Source organism: Aulonocara stuartgranti, assembly GCF_965226115.1.
Source record: "Aulonocara stuartgranti genome assembly, chromosome: 18".
Taxonomy (NCBI): domain Eukaryota; kingdom Metazoa; phylum Chordata; class Actinopteri; order Cichliformes; family Cichlidae; genus Aulonocara; species Aulonocara stuartgranti.
This window is the reverse complement of record NC_138954.1, coordinates 19,647,655-19,674,708: the sequence shown is the minus strand read 5'-3', so window position 1 is coordinate 19,674,708 and position 27,054 is coordinate 19,647,655. Positions and strand designations below refer to the sequence as shown.

At 39.7% G+C, this 27,054-nt stretch overlaps 1 protein-coding gene and 1 long non-coding RNA gene across 5 annotated transcripts in view; one reads left to right on the top strand and one right to left on the bottom strand.

Annotated features, from left to right (window-relative positions):
• The window catches only part of tnr (tenascin R (restrictin, janusin)), a 216,458-nt gene that overhangs the window by 32,477 nt on the left and 156,927 nt on the right, over positions 1-27,054 (bottom strand). For 2 of the 4 annotated variants that reach the window (XM_082513738.1, XM_082513735.1), the window contains exons 13-23: positions 23,938-24,116; positions 23,506-23,596; positions 22,972-23,072; positions 19,412-19,514; positions 18,526-18,615; positions 16,614-16,747; positions 16,411-16,540; positions 13,212-13,478; positions 10,082-10,201; positions 9,550-9,693; positions 3,065-3,184 (exon numbers count right to left, since the gene is read on the bottom strand). In XM_082513738.1, coding sequence (XP_082369864.1) covers positions 3,065-3,184; positions 9,550-9,693; positions 10,082-10,201; positions 13,212-13,478; positions 16,411-16,540; positions 16,614-16,747; positions 18,526-18,615; positions 19,412-19,514; positions 22,972-23,072; positions 23,506-23,596; positions 23,938-24,116 — 1,479 coding nt within the window. The remainder of the gene's footprint in view (positions 1-3,064; positions 3,185-9,549; positions 9,694-10,081; positions 10,202-13,211; positions 13,479-16,410; positions 16,541-16,613; positions 16,748-18,525; positions 18,616-19,411; positions 19,515-22,971; positions 23,073-23,505; positions 23,597-23,937; positions 24,117-27,054) is intronic. The other 2 variants (XM_082513736.1, XM_082513737.1) reach the window with 2 other exon arrangements.
• Positions 1,133-6,684, top strand: LOC309694032. The gene is made up of 3 exons (XR_014272778.1): positions 1,133-1,454; positions 4,936-5,015; positions 5,809-6,684. It is a non-coding gene; the product is annotated as an uncharacterized lncRNA (long non-coding RNA).

Sequence of the window (27,054 nt, the reverse complement as noted above, 5' to 3'; positions counted from 1 at the left end):
CTACACGATGTTCTGAAGCATCTTATAGATGCAGTTCTGGATATTTTGAACCTTTTTCAGTTTCTCCTTCATCCTTTTATATACAGAAACATCACAAGAGCACTGATGCATTTTAATTAATCTAAAACATTACAGTAGACAGGTATATATTATTCGTAGTCCATGTGATACCATTAATCTCTGATACCACGATGGCTTGGATTTTATTTTATGTGGGTGTTTCCATCAATAAAAACTATTTTGTCATGCAGGACAATGCACAATGAAATATTTAACTATTGACCCTGGTTTAGTACATTAACACTCAAGGGAATTTGTCCACAACTTACATTGCACTTCTCTAAACCTTGGCTGGGGCTGGTTTCCAAATATGTGTCCAGCATATAGATGCTGTCTCCGTATCTGTGATGATCTGGCTGCAATCCAGTCAGTCAGAGTGTAATTTACACTCAGACTCTGACAGCTGAGTAATACAAATTTCTCTGGATAACTCCAGGCGTGGCATACTGCGTGGGGTCATGTGCAAATGAGAAAGATGCTTCCCATTACATTTTCCCCAGCCAGTTTATAAAAATAACAACAGCATGAGATAACACTGGTTGAGTGTTGTATTGACCTATTAGTAAAACAATATCCAATTTCTTGGAAACCTTTTATACCTACACATATCAGCGCTCTAGTTGTGTGCATGTCAAGTGTCTTTAAGCCATATCTGTACCTACTGCTGCTTGGCAGTCATCCACTTGGTTCAGGGAGCACATTATAGACTGGCTCTGAGGGGCCAAGCAATATGGCTATCTTTTACCTGTCTGGATATGGCTGTCAGATGCTGAAGACATGGGCTGCATCAGAAATGCATGCCGTCTAGTAACTGCATTGTTTTTGCCAAGGCTAAGCAGTTTAACCAAGCATAATGAACTGTTCTGAAAGCAAGACAAATGGATCTATATTGCCTCAAAGGACTCATTGCACTGATCTCACTTCTTAATGGGAAAACTGTGATGGTACCTGTCACATCTTCACATGCAACCGATGACTCTCATTGCACTGTATGCTGCCACTACTACAGTACTACTATATGTATGTATGTATGTATGTATGTATATATATATATATATATTAGGGCTGCAACGATATTCGTATCGATATTGAACCGTTCGATACAGTGCTTTCGGTTCGGTACGCATATGTATCGAACAATACAACATTTGTAATTTATTTTATCAACTTTCCTTCCGACGATGCTGTCTGTGTTGAGCGCTCAGTGAATCTGCGTTCGACTACTCCGCCTAGGCTGCACTGTCGAGCGCAGATCCACTGAGCACTCAACACAGACAGCATAGTCAGAAGGAAGAGCGCAGGGCAAGCTAGCAAGACACATGGACCTCCCCCACCCTCATTCAGATCTGGCGTTTGGAATTATTTTGGTTTTCATGTGACGTATGACCCTGAAGGTAAGCGAGTCATGGACTAAAGTAAAACAGTATGTTGGATGTGTCATGCAATGCTCAATTACATTGGTGGGAACTAGTGTGTTAGCGCAGTTAGCTCGTTAACGTGTTGGCCGTCTAGCCCCACACACGGGGCGATCGGCGGTAGCTCGTTAACGGAGATTTGCCGTGTTGTGGCGTTAAGGTCATTTCAACGAGATTAACCTGAAAGCACTAGTGGGAACACAACGAATATGACTGCACATTTACGCCGACATCATCCTAGTGCAAAGACAAAAACAACAAGCATGCTACTAACTTTAGCCGAGTCATTTAGACAGCTGTTAGCACATGATTCTCCTTATGCTGCTGAGAATATAGCCCAGAAGAAGCGGATAGTATAGCTTTTATTTTGGAAAGAGACATTTCTCTGTAATAAACTCTCTTTTCCAAAGATGAGTGATTCCTCAATCAGATACAGGGCTTGCAATATCGCTAGCCCGACGTCCTGGAGCTAGCGATTTTTTCAGTCGGGCTACCAAAATCTATCTCTGCCCTGCCCGTCGGGCTATTGTAGGAAGGAAAAATATATGTCAATGCTTTTGCATTCTTTCAGAAATGTAGCTGGGTAATTATGTCATTGGCATCGGTGAGCCACTGTCAATATGTGACATATTGAAGTCGCGTTTGAATTTGCGCTTGTTTTTTTGCTTTCACTTTGCAATCGCGCGAACTGTGTATATAGAGCGACAGCACTGATCTGTGAGTGATGATAATTTGTGCACCAATTCCTCTGACATCGTCTTATTAATCGTTAGCTTACTATGCAAACATGACAAGTGAAATCTCCTGCAGCTTAAACATGTGAGAGGTTGATCGCGCAGAGAATCGCTGAGCTTATGTGAGTCCGTGTGTAAAAGCATTTCAGTTCTGCTGAGCCAAATAAGACAGGTCAGGGTGAAGAAGTGACAGCCAAAGAAAAGCTTACCACAAAACGGAGAAGTTATGACAAATCAGACTATAAGGCAAAAAGAAAGTGCAGCTTTATGGTTTCATGGACAAAAGAATTTCTGTGGCTGCAATATGACGAGCTAAATAACCAGGGCTGCACATAAGTGGTCCACAGGTGCGCATTCGCTGTCAAAATAAAAAACACGCACAAGGGTTAGGGTTAAATTTAAAAACTGTACTTTTGAGTTAAAATATATATTTATAATTTTAATAAATGACAAATTAAAAAGGCATGAACATTTTTTTGTATCGAAAAAATATCGAACCGTGACACCAAAGTATCGAACCGAACCGAACCGTGAATTTTGTGTATCGTTGCACCCCTAATATATATATATATATATATATATATATATATATATATATATATATATATATATATATATATGTGTGTGTGTGTGTGTGTGTGTATGGTATTTATGGTCTAAAGTTAGAGCCAACTGTAGATGGGCACTACAGTAATTTTGTCAACGTAAGGAAGTATAAGCTAATGTTTTCATGTGTTTTAATGTGAAGTAGTCACAGTGTCGTGCTACAGTTTAATGGTTGTTAATGATGTTATCTAATTGGTGTCCTTTCACTGACTTTCCAACATCAAATCAAGCAAATGAATGCACACTCACCCTGGTTGTGTGTGAGAGTCACCACGTAGTTGTCAACATTGGACACGGGTGGATTCCACCTCAGCAGGGCTCCTTGAGGGGTGATGTTGAGGGCCGTCAACTCCGACGGCATATCCATCGCTATGTTTGCAATACAAGACAAGAATGAACACAACAGTTAAACAAAAGATAATATCAGGCTCTTTGAACATCTTCCCCATCATTTATGAGATACTGTGTCAGTGCTACACAGATAAATTGACAGCTGTGGATCACAACCAAGAATGACAGCGGTCCGCTCATTGCAGACAAACACAACATGTTTGCTATACATTGTCGAAATGATCTTGTTTGTTTGTAGCGTGTGCAAATCTATACAATTTTTTGTCAGCTTGCTTAACAGTGACCTATAAATCATTTGAGGAAAAAATAGGCACCCAAGTCAAGAGGCGAGAGAAACAGAGAGCATAACACATAACAGAGAACTTACCAAAGAACCCTTTTAAAATTTTAAATTGGCCTTTTTGTGTCTAGAAACCTGTTGTAAAAATACATAATTTGTTCCAAAAAAAATCAGAAGTGGACAAGAGGATGACAAAAGAAGTGACATGTCCCCCAAAAAGATCTACAGCCAATCAGGAGTATTTGAAAGTCATGTCCTCAAGAAATAAGAAAGAAATCCAGCAAAAATCTGACCCTGGACTTGAGAGATGTATCTAGCCTATCAGCTGCTTAATCTACACTTCAAATGAGTCTTCACTTAAGCCATTCTTACGGGAAATGTGGGGGAAAAGGCTGAGGAATGCCAGAATAGAAAAGGTCTTATGGAGCAATGAATCCAAATTTTTGTCATCATCAAAAGTCATCATCAATATGTATAAAAAAGGTCGGGATAGATGTACATCAGTGAGTATCTACAGTCATCTGTGGAGTCTCTGTCATTGTTTGGGTCTGCATTTTAGCAAGTGGTGTTGGATCTTATCAAAATTGATGTAATTATAAACGCAGAAAAGCATAATCAGATTTTGATCTACCATGCAGTACCATCCTAAAAGCATCTGATTGGCATTAATTTCATTTTTCTGAATGACAATGATCCCAAACACAAGGCCAATGCAGTAAAAGTACCTTGTTTATACCTTGTTGTCAAACGTGTATGGAACAAAATCCATCGCGGATTGACAGAGAATAGAATAAAAGGCAGCCAATGTTCAAAGAGGAGTTTTCAATGTCCTTCAAAAAGCCTGGAGAACTATTCCTGAAGTCTATTTAAAGAAGTGGGAAAAAAAGCTTGGCTAATATGTTTCCATAAACTCCCGATTTCCTAGTAAAATGTGAGAAATTAAGGATCTTTTTTATATTACTGTGCATAGTTAAACCAGGAGACTGCTACACTACTTTTTGTATCACATAACAAAGTTCATGTAAAATCATGTATCTCTTAGCTGCTGGCTGTCACTGGATTTCTCGCCCAGTAAGCTCAGAGCAAATAAAAGAAAAAGGGAAATTGACTCTGTCAATCACCGCTTTTAATGGAAAATAACTTATCACTGAATTGTTCACAAATTAACAAGCTGCATCATATTTCCCTTCATATGCAGAGAGCTTTGTATTTTGAACACTGTGTGAAATTCAATTGGAGACACAGCTAAATTATTAATTAGACTGACAACAACGAGATATATATTCATATGAATTGCAGAGACAAAAAAACTTTGCAAGAATGCTGATTAATGGTGACTTCACCGTGATGCGAAAGTTTCATATTCTCTTAGGCCTCCTGTTTCACACCCTCTCCCTAATTTTGTTCTCAGACTGCTGGACATGCCAAAATTGAGTTTGAATTTAATTATACCTTTAACCTCAGTGCTTCAACCCCAATTTCTCCTCAGGCATGTTATTTTGGCACAGCAGAGAGTGTGGCAGGAGAACACAGAACACTGCGAGTGATCCCAATCTCTGCCCAGATGAGGTAATTAATGTTGCCCTGCCCTCATCAGAATAATAAAAAAAAAAGAATTGTGCTCTTTCTTAACACTGCGATAGATGGACGAACCTGATTAAAATCATTACTTTAATTGCAAAAAGGTTTAAGTGAATTTAATGGAGCCTTGCCAAGTCAATTAGATTGGCAATGGAGATAGAGTAGAGATGGCCAAAATAGAAAAAAATAAACAGGTCATCCTCCTTCATCAAGAGCTGCGATAATTCAATCATCATACTGCATCTACTGATTGCATGGGTGAATTACAGGCTCAGGCTATCTATATACTTTCACTCAGATCTGGAAGTCAAGGCCCAGTGGGAATATAAATGCAGGCCATTATATGATTGCAGAAAATGATTTGATCACAACTTTGTATTTATTATGTACAGTATGTGTCGTACTACGATGATTTATTGGCTCATCTTCTGACTTAGCCTTGGGAACAGTGGATATTTTTCAGAACTTTCTTTGCATCCATGATATCTGGATAAGCAGACAGTTGATATCCATGCCAAATATCCTCAGAAGGGACCATACTGATGTAGCTGAATGGCTCAAGGATAAACCTTTCATCTAAGAGATAAGAAAGGCAACATATTATTTTTAGACTTATTTTTCTCCCAATATTTTTTACTTTTTACCTGCTTATTTCTTTTCCACTGTTTGGTTTGATTTAGGCAACAAAACTACTATGATTTAGGGTGAAAAATATAGAGTTTCACACAGCAAACCAGTTGCTTGAAACCATTTCTTCTTCTCTTGTTACCATATTTTTCAGATCTTAATTATGGCACAACACAAACAACACAAACACAGCAATACCTGATAGACCTGCAGCAGTCCTGGTGAGGAGATGATTGAGGTTTGATGTTCTAAGTCGTCGTTATATGTTTTATTTAGGGCGCTCGGCTTGCTGTTACATGCAGAAAATATGCTCTCAGCTCATTATTAGTGTGTAATTCACAACGTAGGATATTTCAGAAACACTCCAGCTGTGCCGCTTGGTCACGAGGTCAGCCTGCGTTGTATTGAGACTGTGGCCATTAAAGCCAGTAAGACACAAAACTCCAGTAAATCTCTGTACACCCTCTCATTATTGTGGCAAAGCAAAAGAAAGCCGCATGCTCTACACATTAACCTCGGAGCTACGCTGAACGTGTATATGCGTGCTCCTGGTGTCGCGTTAATACTCATGAGGCGCACAAATATTTAGACACATAAACAGTGTTTTGGCTGCATATAATCTGTGGCGTTTTAGAGCCGCAGGGATACCGGTTGACTGATGATGTTGGATGTTGAGTGTGTTTCAAGTGTAGGTAAAATGCTCACTCACACAGTCATTTAAAATGTGAGACCAGTCATTACGCCCAATCATTAAGTAAAGATTAATTACTGGTTTTGTGGCACTTAGTAGCTGAACCTAAAGGAGTCTTTAAGATAAGATCATTATGTAAATTCACAGAAAATAATAATTATCATAACATTAGCATAGCGGTAACTGTCCTGCTGATAAAGTGAGTTCTCTGTTTTGTGGAGCTGCACATTATTGCAATCCCTACTCGAGAACTGTTTCTTAGCAAACATGTAACAGTCACCGACTGTTAACTATTTCTGTGCCATTTCTTTTTTTAGTGATCCTAATCCACTAGTGATGAAAAAAAAGAATAAAAACCTATTTTCTCTTCTCCTTTCCTTTATTTTCATTACCCTTTTTAGTCAAATTTTTTCCATTTTTGTATTTACCATTTCCTCTGCATGCCTGGCATTATGCCTTTTGTTTTTCTGTCAATTTATGTGTTATCTCTGATGTTCATTAAGTGTTATTTGGTATTGTGTGGACCATTTTAAGCATGTTTCAATTAACAAAGCAAGTGCATTCCCCTCCTCTGTTTTCTCTTAACGCAGCTGGCAGGGAGGATGTTAATGTTCTTTCCACAAACTTCAGTTTTGGGAAGAGTAATACTTTACTGGGGGTCCTGACACTTTGCTAATGAGCACCGTCATTAGCCCTTAAACAGGCCTTCACACAGTCCATTTAGTGTCACCCCCGCCAAATTCATCTTAGATTAGCAGTACCTGCTGCGCTTGCAAAATGAAATATGGCTCCCCGCTTTCTCAGCCCTTCGCACAGTAATTGATTACGGATGTGAAGTAAGTCGAAATTGCAGCGTTACCCAAGTTATTACATACTTGACCAGGCAGTGTTGGATTACGCTTTCAAATCCCTTGTTTATGTATTGTTGTTGAAAGCAGTGTAAAAGTGTCCCTGGTTGAGCATTCTTGGATGTGAGGAAAATGTTGTTTACCATTTCTAACAAGCTTGACTTTGTAGTTATGTTCTTTTCAGGCTATTACAGCCCCTCCGTCTCTGCTCATTGTACCCACGCTGGGATTGTTGGAAGAAGGCGCTGATAATAAAGAACAGGAGGAGGCAGGAAGCGAGGCAGGGGGGAGAAAGAGAAAACAAGGGAAAGGGTCTCTTTCAGCTTCTTTTTTCTTACTGGATTCTTGAACCTTGCCGCTCCAGGTGAATCAGGTCTCATTGGTATGCAAACACACCTTCTACTCGCCTGTTCCCGCTCCAATTCTGCGCTCTCCTCAGCTTTCCCTTTCCCCTCTCTTGCACGTACACCGAGCATTTTGAATACAGCACTGGGAGAGTGTGTTAATCTCAGGTTAGCGGAATTCTTCAGAGAAGAATGGTATCTCATTGTCACACGTGTGTGCAACGGCGAGGTTTTATTTTTACCTAACTTATGATTTGGTGCTAATTTTGAAAGCATGAAAACACAAGACCTTTGATTTCATTAAATTCTGAAGACACAACAAAGGAGGGAGGTAGGGCAGAGAAGACGGAGGAAGGAGGAGAGGAGGAAATCGAGGCAGAATGGGCGAGACAGAGAGAGACATCACAGTGCTAAAAGACTGAAGCGAGTCAAAGGATAGAGATAGGAGGCAGGAGAGCAGCCAGAGAGATAGAAGACAGTGAGATGGAGCTGGGAGCAGGTTACCAATTACTGGGTCACGGAGTGGACGCTTTCATCTGTTGCAGCGGCAGAGACTGCACCGTCTACAACATGAGCTTCACCCTTGGATTGTGTGCATACTTGTGTGTGCATTTTAGTCTGCTGCTCGTTTTGAACACAGCTGTTATAGCTGTGGACAGAGCAATTGACCCGAAAGTCTAGCAGGGGAGGAACTCTTCATTTATTTTACATGGCAAACATTTGTCCTTCTGCTGCCCTCTCACAGCAAGACTTACTTTATTCGAGAACTGTCAGCACTGTGATTTTACGACCTCAGAGGAGAACAAAATACCACTAACCTGTGAGGTGATCTTCAGAAAATTAAACGTAAACTATTTTACAGATTATCTGACTTTGATTGACTCATTTTTTAATTTACTGTTTCCTTTTTTAGGAGAAGAAAAAGTAAACAATTCGATTTCAGAAACACAGCTGTGATTGTTTCTCTTAATATTAATTAAGGACAACAATGTCTAGATCAGAATATTATAGTTAATCGAATACTAAAGATTCGAAAAGTTTATTATAATAAAAATCCATTATGCCCTCTACACAATAATAATTTAATCAAACAATAAAAACTAAACTGAAATTATAAAATCCACTCTGGAAACTGTCTGAAGTTAAGAAGAAAAGTCTCAATTAAAAAAGAGAAAATAATAATAATTAGAAAATACAAAACTATGATAACTCTGGTGTTGATAAATTGAGTATAAGCATGGTCATTAGTGGCCTACCTTTAATTTAACCTGTTTCAGTCCATTACTGCTCAGTTTGCTTTGCTTTTGTACTTAACTCACTATACTCAGTATGTTTGCTGTTAGCCAACATATCTTCATAGGAGACGGGATAAAGACTGTATGGCTATCTGCCTGGCGATGGACGCTGCTGCTAGCTGGAGAAACAATGGGCTTACCAGAACATTAAAGGTTAGTAACATCATCCTTTGCACAGGCACCTAACTACAGTACATGCATAAAACCTGACAAGAGAAAAACAATTGTGTATATGAATAACAATCGATGGTTAGGTATGTCTTTCACTATTGCGAAAATGTGGAAGCTTTTTATTCATTTATTTTTCTGCAGAGGGAAATTTAGGTCGTGTCACTCTGAGGTGGGGTTGCTCACTTACCAGTCATTCACAGTGTTGCCTTACTTGAGACATTATAGCAGAACTATAGTAGACAGCAGCTCTTTTTTAGGTGTCTTAGAAATACCTTACAGCTATTTAAGACCTGGAACAAACACGCAATGCAATAAGGTTTTATATAAAGAGAGGGCACTATGTGGAGAACAGCTCAGCACACTTGAATACCTTTACATGTGTCCACCTGAGCTACCACACTCTGTTCTCCTTGGCTGAGTTTCCTGCACTAACTGTTTCTGTGTAAGACATCGGAGTCTCCTCAACGTTCTTCCTGCATGAGTAAACCCGGTCTCGAAGGGCCCCCACAACAATATGGACCTAATGGTTCTGTGGTTAGCTCCTACCTGTGAAGACGGAAGTGCTGACAACACTGCTCTCCTGACTCCCGCTGACAGCTTTGAGACTGATCTCATATTCTGTGGCAGGAAACAGACTGGACAGGGTGTAGTTTGTAACATCGCTGTCAATCATCACGCTGTCTACTCGACCTGCAGGGGACACGAGAGAGAGGCCAGCACCTGAACACCAGAACTGTCACACTGATCTCCTTCTTCACGTACAGGGTACGCAGCGTAGCCAGCTGCTGTTCCTTTATTTTTTTTTGCATCACAGGGAAAATACTTAATAAATATGGAATTTTAATTAAAATTTCAATTACCTTTCACTGATAAAATGTTATAATTAATTAGGTGTGTGGCACGGCGCTCTGCTACAAAATGTATCTTACATCAGAGGGAGCCTCCTACAGCAAATGCCATGCTCATTTAACTGTAACAAGGAACAGCAGTGTGCTCTGTGTATGCTAATATAATAAATAGCGTGTTATTCAAATGCACTTAAGAATAACATCACGGTTTGCAGTTATGTGCACGCTACCTCTGGCCGACTGGTAGGACAGCTTATAGTATTCAAACGGAGCCAGCGGTTTGATCCAAGAGATCGTCACGGCGTCCTCGGTGACGTCCGACACCATCATCTCTTTTGGTGGGTCCATGCCTAAAAGTGCGATGAGAAAGAAAACACTGTCATGCGGTTCAAATGGTATAAAAAAAAAAGGATGAGCCCCAGCATATAATAGGAGCATGTTATGTTATGTACAAAGCTAATTCAGTCATTTTCATGAAAATCTATAAGAAAGACTGCCCTTGAAGGCCCGAGTAGTTCAGTAACCCTCATTTTGTCCACATTTAATGTCCTCTTCATTAAATTTACATAGAAACAGAGCTGTCCTTGGGTCTGCGAGACTGTGTGAATTTTTAATGCACATTTTTATTACGAACAAAACACCATCAAAAGATTAGCGAGAAGAAACTGAGCAGCATCAAGCTAAAAAAAACACAACCGTTAATGTTGAGGCTGAGCAGGGTTTACACAGAGGAGACCCCTCCCCTGCCAAAATTCTGTTTTATATGTCTCCTCAGACCACTGAGCTGCCACGGAAAAGGTTACGGTGAAGACAATTTGAGCAAACAATTAAAGCCCTGACAGATCCTAGGGGAAAAAAGAAAGATATTTAGACAGTGAAGAAAAAAAAATAAGAACGTACGAGAATGGAACAAAAAAAAAACAAAGATCAAGATTAAGAGATCGCTTCCATCTCCTGTTGTGGGCGATGGGTAAGAGCACTTATAGACGACTGCTACACTCTCTCTTCCCTGATTTGAGAAGAATTATGGCTATTATTCCCACGCAGAAAGCAGGAGATTTCAAATTCTTGGAAGAGGACTAATTTAAAGTCTGCTCGCATGGAATACAGTTGCATTTATTCAAGTCGTGCATGTTTTACTAATTACGTTTGCTTTGGCAAATGTAGAGCCAAAGAAAGAATAATGGCTGTAAAAATTTATTCTCTTATAAAGGTTCCTGGGGGGGGGCGCAGGCAGAGATATACAGCTAGTCACTTTTGCATTATGTCAGCCAAAGCGGAGCTGGACCATAAAGTAAAACTGTGGTTAAATCTTAATGCAGCACAGTTCAAGTGTAGCAAGTGATTCAAGGCAGCAAGCAGCCCCCCATCAATGCTCACGTTCAAACACGTGAGATCAAAGCAGGGCGCTAAAATGATCACAGCGTAAAGACCGGTGCAAGAAATAGTGTACATCTGTCCCATCCCATCCAATCTCACCCCCTGAAAATCTGCCTCTTGTGTGTGCGTGAATGTAAAGCGAGAAAGCGGAGGCTCCAAGCTGCCAAGGGGGTGTTTGAAACCGGCATGTGCAGGTGTTTCTGCCACCGATGCTAAGTTAACATCTCTATTGTTTACTGCTGGCTCTCCTATTTTCTCCATTTGTCTCCAGCCCTCCATTATTTTTTTGTCTCATCCTCTTCCTTTTGTCCCCCTCGCTACAAAGAAAGAGAGCGATCCTCTTTCTTCCAGCTCATTGTCAAACTCTCCGGCAGGTTATAATACTGACCCTCTTCTCATTCATTTATCTCTCTTCTCTCTGAGATGTAAATAGCACAGTCGCAATCAAATGGAATAGGGAGAGCTTCTTTTCATAATCTGCCAATTAAACTGGAATTTAGAAAGTCTGCAGAAAAATGACACAGAAATACTGTACTAATTAACGAGGGGTCGCGGTGGCGTCGCTGAAGGTAAAATAGGTTAATAAGACATGGAGAGAAGTGATAGAGAAACCGTAATTAAGATGTAAGAAAAAAAGACAAGAATATACTTAAATGGGTGAATACACAGGAAAAACAAAACAAGCAGACTGCTCCTTTCTGTTACTGCATGGCCTTCACTCCATTAGGCTGACACTTGTTAGCCACTTGTTTTTTCTCAAATATAATCCAACGTTACATCTGGGTTTTTGAGGTTAGCTTCAACTGTGCAAACCTCAACCATCTGATAGCACTGAGGAGCAAAACCTTTATTTTTGGCACTGCATCTCTACATCTACATCTGAACAGAAAAAAAGGAGAAAAATGAAAAAAATTAAAAAGCCTCCAAGGCAGTTTCTAATTACAAAAGTCATTCTGCTGTGGTGCTGCGCAAATGAAAGCCTAAAAAAAGCATTTCTGCAAATACATATTTAATTTAAAATCACTTTGTATTTCCATTTCTTAAACTAATTTTCTTTCTCTTTCCTTTTACACGCTACCTCATACATGTTAATTCAATATTTTGCTCCCCCAAAATCCTTTCTTTCCTGTTCCCCATCTCTGTTTTTTACATTGTATCCCTCATTCATAAATATGATTAAGGTGATTAGAGTTGGAATCTTTCTTAATTGTTAAGTAGATCAAGCTAAAACAAATAAATAAATGCTGGGAACTTGATGTCATTTTACATGCACAAATACAAAGCATTGCTAATTTAGAGCTTCTGGGGTGTGAGATTGTCTTGAATAATACTAGACTCAGAATATTTAGGATCCTTGGGGTTTTGTAGTGTTAAAAATAATACTTTGAGCTTCAAGAAGTTGTGATGATCATCTTTTTTCTTCACTTTCCAATGAACTGGGATGCTGCGTAAATAACAACATAACAACATAATACAATGATTTGTAAATCTCACAAAGCCATATTTTATTCACAGAACATAAAAAACATATTAAATGTTTTAAGTGAGACAATGTGCTGTGTAACATCAACTATTTTTTCACAACAGTCAACAAACGACTGGGAGTTGAGAAGACTGGCTGCTGGACTCTTGGGTCTGATATAGGATTCAACGCCTCTGGGTCATCTTTGTCATAGAAATAGCATCTTTTTGCTGGATGTCTCAGTTAAAACATTTCATGTGTTTTCTAATATAACTTTATGGGTTTTGCAAATGATTGGATTCTATTTACATTTAAAAAAAATTCACAATCATTGGGTCGGAGTTGCAGAAAAATGCATGTACTCTTGCCACACATAGACAAACAAAATTACTATGACCCTAAGTGTGCATATCTACTTGGACAGGACCCCCACAAAGTCACAAACCTTTATTTTGCTGCTGATGTTTCTCTATTTTCATCACTTACAAACTTTTTTTTCCATCATTCAAGCAGCTCACCTGTAGTAAGTGAAGCCGTAATGGGCTCTGAAGCAACGTCCCCCTGTATTGTGATTAGACTGACGGTGTAATGAGTGGACGGCAGCAGCCCCTGGATCAGTGACCTCGTCTTGGAGCCATGCAGTGTCACCTTAGAGGTGTCGGTCCCGTCGGCAGAGCTGTAGCTCAGAATGAAGAGTTCAGCGGGCGGTGCTGGGGCGCTCCACGCCACTGACACAGAGTCTGAAGTCACCTCTGATAAGTAGAGGTGGGTTACAGGTCTGATTCCTGGAGGAACGAGGGGGTTTAGAGGTCACCGAGGAGCTTTCAAGGACAGGCAAAAATCCTGCTATGAGCACGAAATGTTAATGGGAAAAAAAAAAACAGGCAGTTGCTGTCATTATAGATGACAGACAAGCCGTTAAGTGATGGATGAAAGCCGTCCTCGATGATGTAACAGACCGTTTATAATACAGTTGAGAAAATTAGCCTTGGGTGTAATCTTGATGGGGAAGGTGAGAGTCAAAGAAAACCACAATCATGTGGCAGTAATGAATTAATTGGTCATAAAAAGGGAAACTAATGAGATTACCCGCCGTTAGGATGAAGATGTGATGGGACTCTTCATAATAAGAAAATGGAAAAAGGATGATAGTAGCAGATGCTGTTGTCAAAATGTATGACCTGGACGGGAGATGATGTAATGAATATGAAGTAGTGTACCAGCTGACACAGCAACAAATGCAAGAGGACTTGAATTTAATTAGCCATGCGTGGATGTATAAGCAGGGGAAATGTGGCAACACTGACTTTCCTGAACTGCCAGGATTACAGGCATCCTGCGGAGTTTTCTTTGCAATCAATCATCATATGAAACCTGCATTGTTTACACTGGCCTGCATCTGTATTCTTCTTGGTGAGCTGCTGCCTTTTATTATTCTTCACAAGTTGTCAGTATGCATTACTGCCATGTGCAGTCAGCAGAAATTCTGTATCACATAGACCTCACGATACCAGTGCCTGTGTGCGTTCATGATCTCAACAGTGGTGGAGAGACGGGGTACGAAAAAGATCCAAACGTGTCTCCAGAGCAGCTTTAAAAAGAGAAGATTGTGGCTACGCATTGATTAAATATGAAAAAAATGCAAAAGCGGTCGAGAGTCTGTGTGAAGCAAAATTCCACAGACGTGATGAAAGTGCCGTCTTTGATCAAGATGACAGTGATAAGCTAGTTAATGGTTTAACAGCAAGTAAGACCACATAGAGGCAATGTGGGTGATGTGAGATGACAATGTGACTCACCTTTGTAGATATTAATGGAACTTTTTTATAGAGAAAATTATGTTTCCTTAAAGAGAAACCCTTGTCATGGATTGGGAAAAAACTTCAACTTCATAGTTAATAAAAGAAAAGTTAATATTATCTCTAGCTGAGGATGGAGGATCTTGCGACAAGCAGTCTGTGGAAACAGGCTACACTCTGAGTCTGAAAGGACTTTGGTTAAAAGGTTAGAATATAAAGATGCTATTAAACGCAAAAATATGGGGTTTAACATCTTCGGAGGTTGGACTATATTAAGAATCACATCCCAGTGTGACAAAATAAATCACTTAATAATCTGTCATAATTCACTACACTTCTACACTTCATAAATATGAACATAGCTACCGCGACGTGCCCAGTGGGTTGTCCTGTTTAAAAGTCTCGAGATGGTCATTTTTAAAAACTCACGTGACAAAGAGAGGCGGTTCTGACTGTGAAACTGCTCACTCATTGGCTATTGACTTGTGATTGACTCGTAAGCCGTTTCATACCACAGATAATCCTCTGTTTTGAAACGCAGTATGAGAAGATTTTTTGAAATAGTCATAAATAAATATGTCCTAAAAGTGACTGAGCGCATAAACTCATCAGTGTTTGCAAGCATTTACAGAGGTCAAAAGAGAAAGCTGGTTTCCAATATACATAGCTACTGCAGCTATCGCCATCTGGTGGCCTTCAGACAAAGTGCAGGTCCGCATTAGCTTCATTTTTTGGACCCAGAAGATAAGTCCATGTTTTATCTCTATGGTTACTCTTACTGATGTGCAGATCGTGTATTAGAAAACTCTGAACGCATAAATGCTGGAAACATGCAAATGAACGCATCACCTGAGTATACCTGAGTGAAGGCGGACAGATGTCTCCAATAAGTGAATAGTGGATGAGAAGATGACAGGTAATTTATGGTTTGTCCTCTGATTCTCTTGATCTGTCATCGTATCATTCCTTCACGTCTCCCCAGACAGTTAAAGTGGTGTTACCAAAGGAGTGCGAGATAACAAAAAGATTAGAAGTAGGATGACATGATTATGACGCTGCGGCGGTGACAACAACGATGGCCGCAGCAATAAAGAAAAAGAGATGATGATAATGACACTGGTAAAGAAAGGAATGATGGCAGGTGATTGCATGTCCATCATCTCTGAAACCGGCCTTTGTGCAACTGAAACTCACGTCAAGCTTTCGGAAAAAGAAAAAAAAAACAAAGAACTACCAGAGTGGAGTAGCCTGACAGGCGGTCCGACGTATAGTTGGGCGGATGGATGTGAGTTTAGAGGAAAACGAAGTGATTGAAAAGAAAGGAGCAACATCAAGCTGAAAAACAGGGCGAGCAGACAGCACAGAGCGTGACGGCAAAGGGAGAGAATGTGGTACGAACCGGAGTAAGAAGAAACAGAAACACAAATACATTGAGATGCAAAAGAGAGGTGCAATTAGGAGCGCTTGTAACAAGCTCATTAACGGGCTGGAATAATTTGCCTCTGCTAATTGCTCCTTCGAAGTCTTTCACGGTCCTCCATTTTCTTTAAGCGGTACTCCCCTCACCTGATGTCACACTTTAGTTCACTATATCCATCATTCAACTTCATTACACCCTATACCGTCTTTAGAAGTGTTCTCCAGCTTTCCGTAGTAATGGGCTGATCTTTCATGTCTTTGTCTGTGCAGAGACGCTCGTGAGTGAATTTATTTGAGCTCCTTATGAAGCCTGAACGGATTAAATGAGTGCTGTTTAGGAACGTTTAGTTGAAGCTGTTGCAATGGAAAAGACAAAGGGAGACTGTTTGTCGAGGAAATGATCTCATCATTATGTTATCTGTATGCACGTCTCTGCTGATCTTCATTAAACACTTTAAAGTTAGTCCTTCACTATATGAAATTAGACTACGCTCCCTACCTGTGAAGGCGTCTATGGTAGCTGCAGTGCTCTGCTGTCTTCCTCTTCTTGCTGCTACAGTGATGGTGTACTCAGTCCCAGGCTCCAGGTCCTTCAAAGTGGTGGTGTTGATGTCTTTAGGCACCGTCAGCTAGAACAGGGAAGATGAGTTAAACAAGGTCCAAATCAGACATATACATGGTTATCGTTTCAGTGTTCTTTACCTCATTAGTGACGCCGGAGGCTGATGTGTAGGTGACCTTGTAGTGGTCAATGGGGCCCTGGACTATGCCCCAATTCAGAGTGATGGTGTTGTCCGTGGAAGCCGTCACAGTCAGATTCATAGGTACATCCAGAGCTAAAACAGGGAAAGCAACACTCAAAATTAAACTCAAAACTCCAGCCCAGATTCATGTAACACTCTCACCCTGAAAGATATATCTGAGTGGGTGCACATCGAAAAAATACATGACCTTTGAGGGACCTTCCTCTTAATCCTCCTTCAAATTCACAAGTATTTATATTAATGTTGTTCTCAGTCGTCTTCTCAACTGTCTTTGCAGCTTCTTAGCCCATTACCACCTGCTGTCATTTGGGAAAATACTACTGTGTTGTGTCACCTACAGTACGTGCTCGCGTGCATTTGCATAAAACAAAATAAGAGTTTATGGAAATATTCACTGATTCAAATTTGATTTGACATGTTGTTTTCTACATTTGAGGGCAACACAATTGCGCTGGATTTTTAACAATATTTTCAAATAAATTTAGAGCCAGATTTACTAAACAAGGTAAAACATCACGTGAGCATAATCCCCAAATAGTGCTCGCACATGTGGTTAGAAAGATTCATTTCACTATCAAGCGCTATCAGTTTGCGCGCTTGAATATCCTCCTGTCCTTATTTTGCACCTTGAGAAAAGATCTCTCAGAAATGCAACAGGTGTGGTCGCAAACATCTCACAGCCTTGTCATCGCATTTTTGTAAATACCAACAGTACTTTTATTCAGGTTAGTAAATCTAGCTCGAAATGGTTAAAAATAAGAACAAAAATGTTGCTTTCATGATTTCAGTGGAAACATAATTACTGCTACTGGTTACTATGTTTTTTAATTCATGTTTAGTTTCTGCTATACTCTTGTCTACTTGTGTAACTGTGGTGCAGTTCTCACATTAAAGGACAGACCATTACTAATAAAACATTTACAGCGTTTCCAATGGGTTTAATGCATATTACCACAACGATCTGACTGTCTCCTTTAATCTTTTTATATTTCTTGTGTTTTTAAGTGAGTTGTTCTCTTCCCTGCAGAATGAGTAACCCAGTTTGCCCAGTGGATCATCAATGTTTAATCCTCAGCTAATCATCTGCCGCCTTGTTTGCCTGAACCTTTGGTGTTTCACGGCTTTTTAGGAGGTCAAACAGACATAAAAAAACCCCTGATGTAAATGTGTGTTAAATGAAATGATTATTTTAGCAGCTCTGGCTTAAGGTAACACCGGCGCTGCCATGAAGCTGTCTTCATAAACGGCTCTCTTAAAGCTCTTTAAGAGAAATGCGACAGATGTGATGCATTTTAAAGTTCAAAACGAGTGCAGGGAAAAGAGGCGTTACAACGAGCTTGTTTGTAAGACAAATGGAAGCATAATTTTTTATAAAGTGCAGAAAACCTTTAGCCATTAAAATAACTGCACCTGGATGAAAGATGTGCTTGATGGTGAACGTGAGGGGAAAGATTAGCGAGGCACCTCCACGCACTCACTTTTCAGACAAAGGGTTACATTTTTTTCTCCTTTCAGCCAAACAACTCAACAACACAATAAATATTCAAATAAAGGATCAAGAGAGGGCCATTAGCAAAAAAAAGTATGCATTATAACAGCTTTAAAATGTTGTAACGGGAACTTTGACCCAAGCCGACAATACCAAACACTTCTGGAGAAGAGTACAAGTCACGGCGAAACATATTTTGCTTAATTTTCTAAAATGGCTTTTAGTAGTTGGAGTGGCAGCGCCGACCCACAGCCCACGAGCCTGCTGTGATGCTGCGATTCCCCGCTGTGATTTCTGTGTTGTACATGCGCGAGTGACTCACTGGCTTTTTACAGTGGAGCACAAAGCATAATTCACTCACTCGTCCTGGCGTTCATTGTGGCTGGTGTACTCTGGTTGCTACCTTTCATGGCAGAAATGCCAATGCCGTACTCTGTGCCTGGAAGCAGGTCTGAGATACAAAGAGAGACAGAGAAGCGGGAACTAATTTAACACATAACGTAGCAGGAACAAAAAAAAATCGTAATAATAATAATAATCACAGACAGTGCTTCACGTTCTTGTCCTCGTGCAAAGTGCACATCAATTACACTGAGTTTTTTTTCATGACAGCCCCAATTAGCTCGACACCGGTGATGAGGTCTCGGCAAATTTACATGTAGCATCGTTGTGATTTCTGAAGAAATTTCTTTTTTTTTAAATCAACTGCACAACTGATCAGTTTCAAATCGGTTGAGTGCATCCACAGAGAGGATCTCGAGCTACAGAAATAGAGATGAAGAGATGAGGAATGAAAAATAAGGAGGCGGACGACAGAGATTATTAGCGGAGGAGAGCAGGGGGAGAGGGAAAATGAGAATGACAGAATGGATGAGAGTGAGGGAGAGCATCGATGGCAACGAGCGAACAGAATAACACGGGGACCTTTTGCTTCTATTCTTATGCAGGCCGTGCCCTTTTCAGCACTCTGGCCTTTCAGAAAAAAACATCCCAGCTGACCCCATCTTTCTGACAGCCTTTCAATACGCCCGCAGGACAACAAGCGTTTCTACAGATACAATCAGTGGGCCGTCAGCCAAGTGTTAGCTCCGGAGATAATCTTGCCATGTAAAACACAGACACTTCCAGCTTCTTTGGTACATATTAGATGCATTGTGATGATACTGAAAGCATCAGGAAAATAGGAACTCTACAAATGTCGAGGATAAATAATTCAAAACGCAAAAAAATGGTTATTCCTCACTTACCTGTGAGAGTAGTCTTAGTAGTGGCTCCCTCATTGCGCGGTACGATGACTTTGTCATACTGATCTCCTGCTAATGTGCTATAAACCACCTGGTAACTCTCCACCTACATTTAAACACAAATATATTTACAGCATTAAAGAGAAGGTAATGCCTGAAAAAGTCTCGCTATGCAAGACTTACACAAACAGTCCAAAACTGTGTGGTTTTTTTTACTGTGCATTGTTTGGTTTATTTTGTCTCGGCACAGTGTGATGTTTGGCTCTTTGTCAACACTGCAGTGCAGAATCAGAAGGATGAATAAATTTGCCGGCATCGAGACAGACGGTCTTTATAAGTCTGAATGTGTGGTTAGCGAGCCCTGGAAATATCATTGTGACAGCTGAGCAAATCGCAATTTATCACATTTTCATTCACAGCAAAACATTCGGTGACCATTTGCACCGAGTGAAGCGCTTGCTCCAGCGCTCTAACTGGCATTTTCCAAGGCAGCGAAAGGCAGACCCGTCTGTGTGGGATGGTAACGTGTCCAAGAAGGGGAAAAAAAAGAAAAAGTAGAAGGAATAAAAAAGCTGTTTTATTGAAACAATTTAAGAGGAGTCATAATGTCAGAGGGATTAAGAGGAAATTAGCTGTTTTTTATAAAAAGGGCAAGGTAAACATGCAGCAGGCTCACTGATATAAGATGTACCTGCAGTATGAGAGCCAGCAGAAGCCTTAATGTGTTTCAGGATGGTCCACTACACTTATTTAATGCAGTGAAATAAAACAGCAGCTTGCACAGTATTACAAATCCAGTGACAAATTAAAGGTAAGCCATAATGAAGCATCTTTGGTAGGTGTTAGGCCATCACATGCCACCAAAACAGCTTCAAGTACCTTGGTACTGATTGTCTAAGGTCTTCTGGTGCCGAACACTGGCTTTCAGTTGGTTTTGAGTTTAAGATTTGCTTGTTTTTAAGTCACTGAATGAGTTAGCGCCGCCTTACCTTCCTGATCATGAAGGTCAGCTGACCAGATGTATCCACTAAACCTGCCTGAGTCTTAACACTAACTGTTTTACTGCTCGTGCTGTTTAACCTTTCAGCTGTACAGCGCTCTGGTCAGTGCTTGTTGTTTTTAAATGTGCTTATAAATAACTTGATTTGACTTGACAGCATTAGCCCAAAAGATCTTCCCTCATTTGATGTTTGATGATGGTGATGGAGATTATTAGACGGGACTCCCATAGTTTGATTCACTTGATTTTTATACTTGTTAAATCATCCAGTGAGCCCTGTGGATCATAACCCAGGAAGAGATCACCTCCATGTTTCAATTTTGTATTGATTTACATTTGAACCCACATCAGCACAATCTCGCCCACAGACACCAGATCTCAGTGTATGAGTTCATTCCTTTAATTTGTTCACCATCTTTATATAACATTAAGTTGTTATCATCAGGATGTACGCAGCACTTCTATGTTGTAAACTCTCTCATTATTCAGGTCGCCCAGTCCACCTAAGGAATGCTGCAAGGATCCGATCAATCCTGAGCTTTAGTGGCACTCAGACTATCGTTCATGCTTTTATTTTCTCTCGGTTAGATTATTATAATGTGTTTTTTTTTTATCAGGCATCAATCAGAAAGCATAAATGGGCAGCAGCAAGACCTCTTACAAGAACCAAGAAAACTGAACATATTACGCCGGTCTTAATGACTCGACACTGCCTGCCCATGACTTTTAGAATTGATTTGAAGATTTTACTCATTATTTTTTAAGCCCTTCATGGCCTGGCCCCTGAATTTAAACCAATCATATCTCCCAACCAGTGTGCAGCCTCAGATTCTCAGGCAAAACCTGATAACTGCTCCCACCTCTCGCTTAAAAACAAAAGGCAATCCAGCGTTTGCTGTTAAGATAAGATAAGATAAGATAAGATAAGATAAGATAAGATAAGATAAGATAAGATAAGATAAGATAAGATAAGATAAGATAGAACTTTATTAATCCCTCGGGTGGGTTCCTCTGGGAAATTCGATTTCCAAAAAAGCACAGCACCGACAGAAGTTACAGAGTTATACACACACACATATATATAAATACAGAGACAATATAAATAAAATATACGAAGGGGATAAATAGAATAAATAGGAATAAAAATAAAAATACAAGTGAATTGCACATTTCAAGTATTGAGTCTATTGCACCGTTGACTATTTACAAAAGTATTGCACAAAAGGTATTGCACAGTGAGGTGAAGAGGCACTACAGCTTAGTTGTTCCCCCCTCCTTTGTCCTCCTGTTTCCCCTCCCTCTCCCCTCCAGAGAGGAGTTAAACAGTCTGATGGCGTGTGGGACAAAGGAGTTTTTAAGTCTGTTAGTTCTTGTCTTTGGGAGAAGCAACCTGTCACTGAACAGACTCTTCTGGTTGTTAATGGCCGTGTGCAGAGGATGCCTGGCATTGTCCATAATGTCCATCAGTTTCTTGGGGTTGCTTTTGTTGTGGTATGAACTGCCTGAGGAAATCTGGCCTCATCAGTATCTTCTTTTAAATGACTGCTAAACACTTTTTGGGGGAAATTTTAACATGGATTTTATATTGTCTGACATTCTTAGCTTATCTTATAACTTCTAAAGTTTTATGTTGATTTTAAGTTATTCCTTAAGGTGGAATCATACTGTGTTTTATTCCTATTCTTATACTGACTACATACAGAACTTAATATATAAATTGTTTTGAAAATTTCCATCTAGTTTGTTCTTTTTTTCTGTGTTTCTAGTACTTTGTAACACTGGTTTTGATCATTTTTACAAATAATGTTTATTATGATTAATATTTTTATTATTAGATAACTTTGGCTTATGCTTGGTGATTTAATGCATTACACTGCGTATAATTCTATATATTTGTCATGTGTTAGCTATTAAATCTAAAGATGATATAATTAATATAGCATCAGATGCACTTTTGTAAGCATATGGAAGCCAAAATAATAAACAACAGATGCTTCGTGTCAAAGGTGTTGTTAATGATAAAGTTTAAAAAAGAGCCAGAACGATATAGGATGTTTACGACCAACACCGATATTTGGTCTGACAAATGTTTTCTTTCAGACATAAATAGATTTGCCTAACATTTATTATGTGTAGTTTTCTATTAGTCCTTACTAAGAAAATATGATAATGCAGATTAAAAATAAACGTTTATGTTCTGCCCAACTCTACTCGGTTGCTGTGTTTTGTTGCCAATGGGGAATGTGCAGAGTGCCCTTGGGTGGACAAACATAGAAACATAAGCACTCGTAACATGGTTGAATGGTGTTTCTCAGTCTCTTCTTTACTTTTTTATAACTATTTTTTTATAGTCATTAGCAATTATAAGTGCACCCATTAATATATTGGCAAATACCTCATATTGGCCGTATATTAGCCAGGGTCCAATACACTTTTCATTATTGATGGCTTCATATTACCTGCAAATTTTTGGTAATTATGCAGTCATGAGGACTAAGTCAAGCTGGTTATGCTTCACTATACTAGAACATGGGCAGTTAAAAAATGTCAAAAGACTTCCTACCTCAGCTTCACTGTTATCCCATTCAAGCTCGAGCGTGGTAGAGGTCTTGGAAACGAGACGCAAGTTCTTGGGGGCATCAATCTCTGAGAAAAACGATAAAGCTGACAATGTTGGGGACACTGAGACCCATTCTCAGAGATTGTGAACAAGCAAACAACAAACACAGGTCACATTAAATTGTCAGTTACTCATATTTAGCTCTTCATGTTCATCAAACACATTTCTCTTTGTATTTTTATAAGGTGTATCCTCTTCAGTTTTCTGTAGATTTTACTTCAAGTATCAACCACAAATAGATATTTAATGTGTAAATATGGCATCAGCGGGGAAAAACAAATCAGCATAGTGTTTCCATAAATAAGTACAAACTTTAGGAGCGTAAACATTCCCCTGAACAGATGTTCACTACTCCCTCCAATACAGATAAAAAGTGTGGCGTATATTAGGCCATATGTCATTACTGTTCTACTCTCAGAGGCAGACGCAGGATCACACACACCAGTATCACCACATCTGCTTGCTGTCAGACCTCACCGGTAGTAAATTCAGTGGAAATGGATCCGCTCTCGTTTCCTCTTCTCACGCCGCTCACTGTCACCTCGTAACGCGAGCCAGGACGCAGGACCTGTGGAGAGGAAAAAAACCCAAAACAACAGAGGCCGTTTAGTCTGTGTATAATCTCTTTGCATTATGTTTTTTTATGTGTTTGTTTTCTATTTGTTTTATCTCCAGACACAGAAGGCAGACAGACTGTGAGATTAGATCGTTTAACATGCATGGCAAGTACAAACACAGACACACACACACACACACACACACACACACACCTACACACACACACACACACACACACACACACACACACACACACACACACACACACACACACACACACAGATATACTGGTAATACTATACTTGTGACCTATAATGACTCTAGCCAAGTCTCATTTCAAAGCGCACGCACCTGCAGAGAGTACTGGCTAAGTGTGGGCTGGAGGCGGAAGGTGGTCCGTGGCCCTTCTCCTCCCACGAGGCCGTAACGCAGCACAATCTGATCAATCTTTGCCCTCGGTGGCGTCCACTCCACAAATGCCACTGTGTCCGACACGTCACGCACAATCAGCTGAGTGGGACCATCGATTACTGCAAAACAAAGAAAATGTCTAATTATAAGGTCCCTTGGTGATGTTGTTACAAAGCACAGTCACCAGGGTGCGGTTTCTTTGTTAACCTTTCCGAACTTGGATGAAGTACATGTTGACCAGGCTGGGTATTAAAATTGAATGCCAAACTATTACTTGACAATTACTATTACAAGTTATGATCTCTTAATTTTTCACAACGCACTTGTGTTTTATCATAGTTTAAAAAAGTAAACTTTCATTATATGCAAAGTTAAATACTTCACTTGAGGATGGCCCCAAAGCAAATCAATCCCCACACACGCCCACATTAATAGAGATAAAAATAGTCTGGAGAAATAACTGTCTGGTTTTGGATAGATAATTTTTTCTTTCGTGACAACTGTACGAGAGGTGACTTTCTTTATGGCTTAAGAATCTATAAAGCTTTTAGGCTAAGGGGTATTTATTATTAGAGGCATGGCTGCTTTGACTGATTTGTGCTGCGAGCTGTGTGCGAATTCAAGTCACTTAACTTGACCACTCAACCGGTGTTGGTGCTTTTCGGGGCATTTTAAATGTAATTAAAATAATATGGCTTGTTGAGCAGCTGATTATACTTTTGTAGTTTAAAAAAAAAAAGGTTTTAAAATGGGGCTTAACCAATGCCTGAATACATAAAGTAATAATATAGAGAATCTATAGTTTAGACCAGTTGGAGAGACATCCCCAGAAAGAAACTGTCAGATGGTAAACATTTGAACAGATTATTTACTGAATAGCATTTAATCTGTCATTTGATCCCAAAACAAGCTGAACCCCTAAAATGTAATCTAATCCCAAGAGATTACACACAAAAAACATTTCCTCCCCCCTACATGAAGCTGAGGTGTGTTTTAACAGGTTAGTCTGGACGTGATGATACTGCTTTATAGGCATCCCTCTCATCTGAGGTCAAGTGCTATGTTGAAGAAAACAGCAGAGTGTCATCGCCTTGAATTTTCTGGAGCGCTGGATGTGGATTTGATATCAGTGAAAGCTGTTCTGACAGCCAGTCACGAAAAACATATCAGACCTGACGCACGCTGAGACAGTAGGATTTATCTGCGTGAAAGGGTTAAAACATAAGCCGTGATTGAAGTCTTTCCATGCTGATTGCTAGAAAACAACACTTATCAAGTTCGCAGAGCTCAAAATACATCAAGGGAAAACACAAATGTCTGACAGAGGAGGGATTCACTAAACATTTTCTCTGCACTTGTTACAGCATCTATGCCAATGCACAGACATTTTGTCAAGGTAATGGGGTGTTAGAGAATGTGATAATTAGCACTTTATTTCATTAACCTGTTAATTACCTCTTTCCGCAGAAGCTACGGTTTAACATCTGCTGCGTTTAACATATTGTCTGGGAGAATGAAGGAGCGTTTGATCTCAAATTGAAACTTTTCGGCATAAATTTGCTGCCGTTAAAAGAAGTTCAGAGCTTAAAATGAAATGGCATTCTCGCACAGTTCGTGGCACTTAATTTGAAGTAATCAGCTTTTTGGTTCCGTTTGAAAAATGCGTGAAATTTTTAAATGTTGAGGTACTGACCAACAGAAAACTCCACAATGGATAGTTCAGCATACATATTTTTTAATTGAAAGCACCATGCTGTGCTGTAAAACCATAATTATTTTCCACTGCTCAACCCTGTGGGAACTCAGGTGAAAGGCAGATCTCACACACTGGGTGATGTAGAGCCAGTTTTCTTTTCTTTCAAACCTTTTTTTCTCTTCTTTTTAGTTTTCTGAGGTCTAAATAAAGTCTCAGACTAAGGCCTGACATATTGCAGGTCCGGCCTGATTCTTGATGTATTAGAAATTGGCCCCAAGGGTCTCGTCCTAGAAAGCATCCCAGGGAAGACAGTTGCTGAGAACCAGTTCCCAGATCAGCTGCGCTCACTCTCTGGCTTTCCTCTGACTCCTCATGGCGCTACGTTGTCTCAGAGGAAGGATAAATCATTGCTCTAAATTATTTAGTTACTTCAAATTTGTCTTTTCCTCTTTCTTTATCCAATACGGTGTCATAGAGTGGGCTGCTGTAAAAAAATAATGAGCGGGTGCCATGAATTATTAATCGATACTTAATTACAACCCAAGAAATGAACAAAGACTTGACAGGAAATTGATGGTGTTTTGACTGTGCATATCAGAGGCTGAATTGTTATGGAGGAGGTTTGAATTGGTGAGGAGTGGGGGGGGGGGGGGGGGGGAACGATACTTCAGCGAGGTTTACGTCAGGGGCCTAAATGGTTTGCAGAGCAAATACGTCAAGGTGATATTCGCTGCTTTGCTGAGCATACAGTGAGTCGGGAGCATGCAGGGAAAGCTGTGCTACGGTTTATGTCGAAGTGATTAGCTAATTAACTGATTAACAGAAAACTTTTTGTAAACATTTATGCAGTTTCATTAAATATTTAGGTTTAGCACAAAATATGCTAAACTGTTTCTTTTTTTCAGTTTACAATTACAAGGATTAAGCAAAATAAACAAAACAAAACCCCCAAAAATCATCAGACTGAACTTATTTTTTGGCCTAATCACGTTCCCAGTTTACCGAGGATAAAAACTGATTTAGCTTAAAAAGGTAAAAAAAAAAAACATTCCCTGCAACCCTCAACATGGTAAGCAGATTCTGAAATGGATAACTGAAAGAATTTATGGTTGATCAGCGTCGAATTTTATAATCACAATTCAAAAAAAGGTGGGACGCTGTGTAAAATGTACATAAATAGCAGAATCTCTTCTAATATTCTTAATCAAATATATAAGATCTTTAAATTGTACTATTTTATGAAAAATATTGGCTCATTTTCAATTTGAGGACCAGCTGCTTGTCCCTCTTTTGTCTGAGAGACGAGTCACTCAACAGTTGTGGGTCTTCTTTGTTTTATTTTTCATGCTTTTATGTGTTTA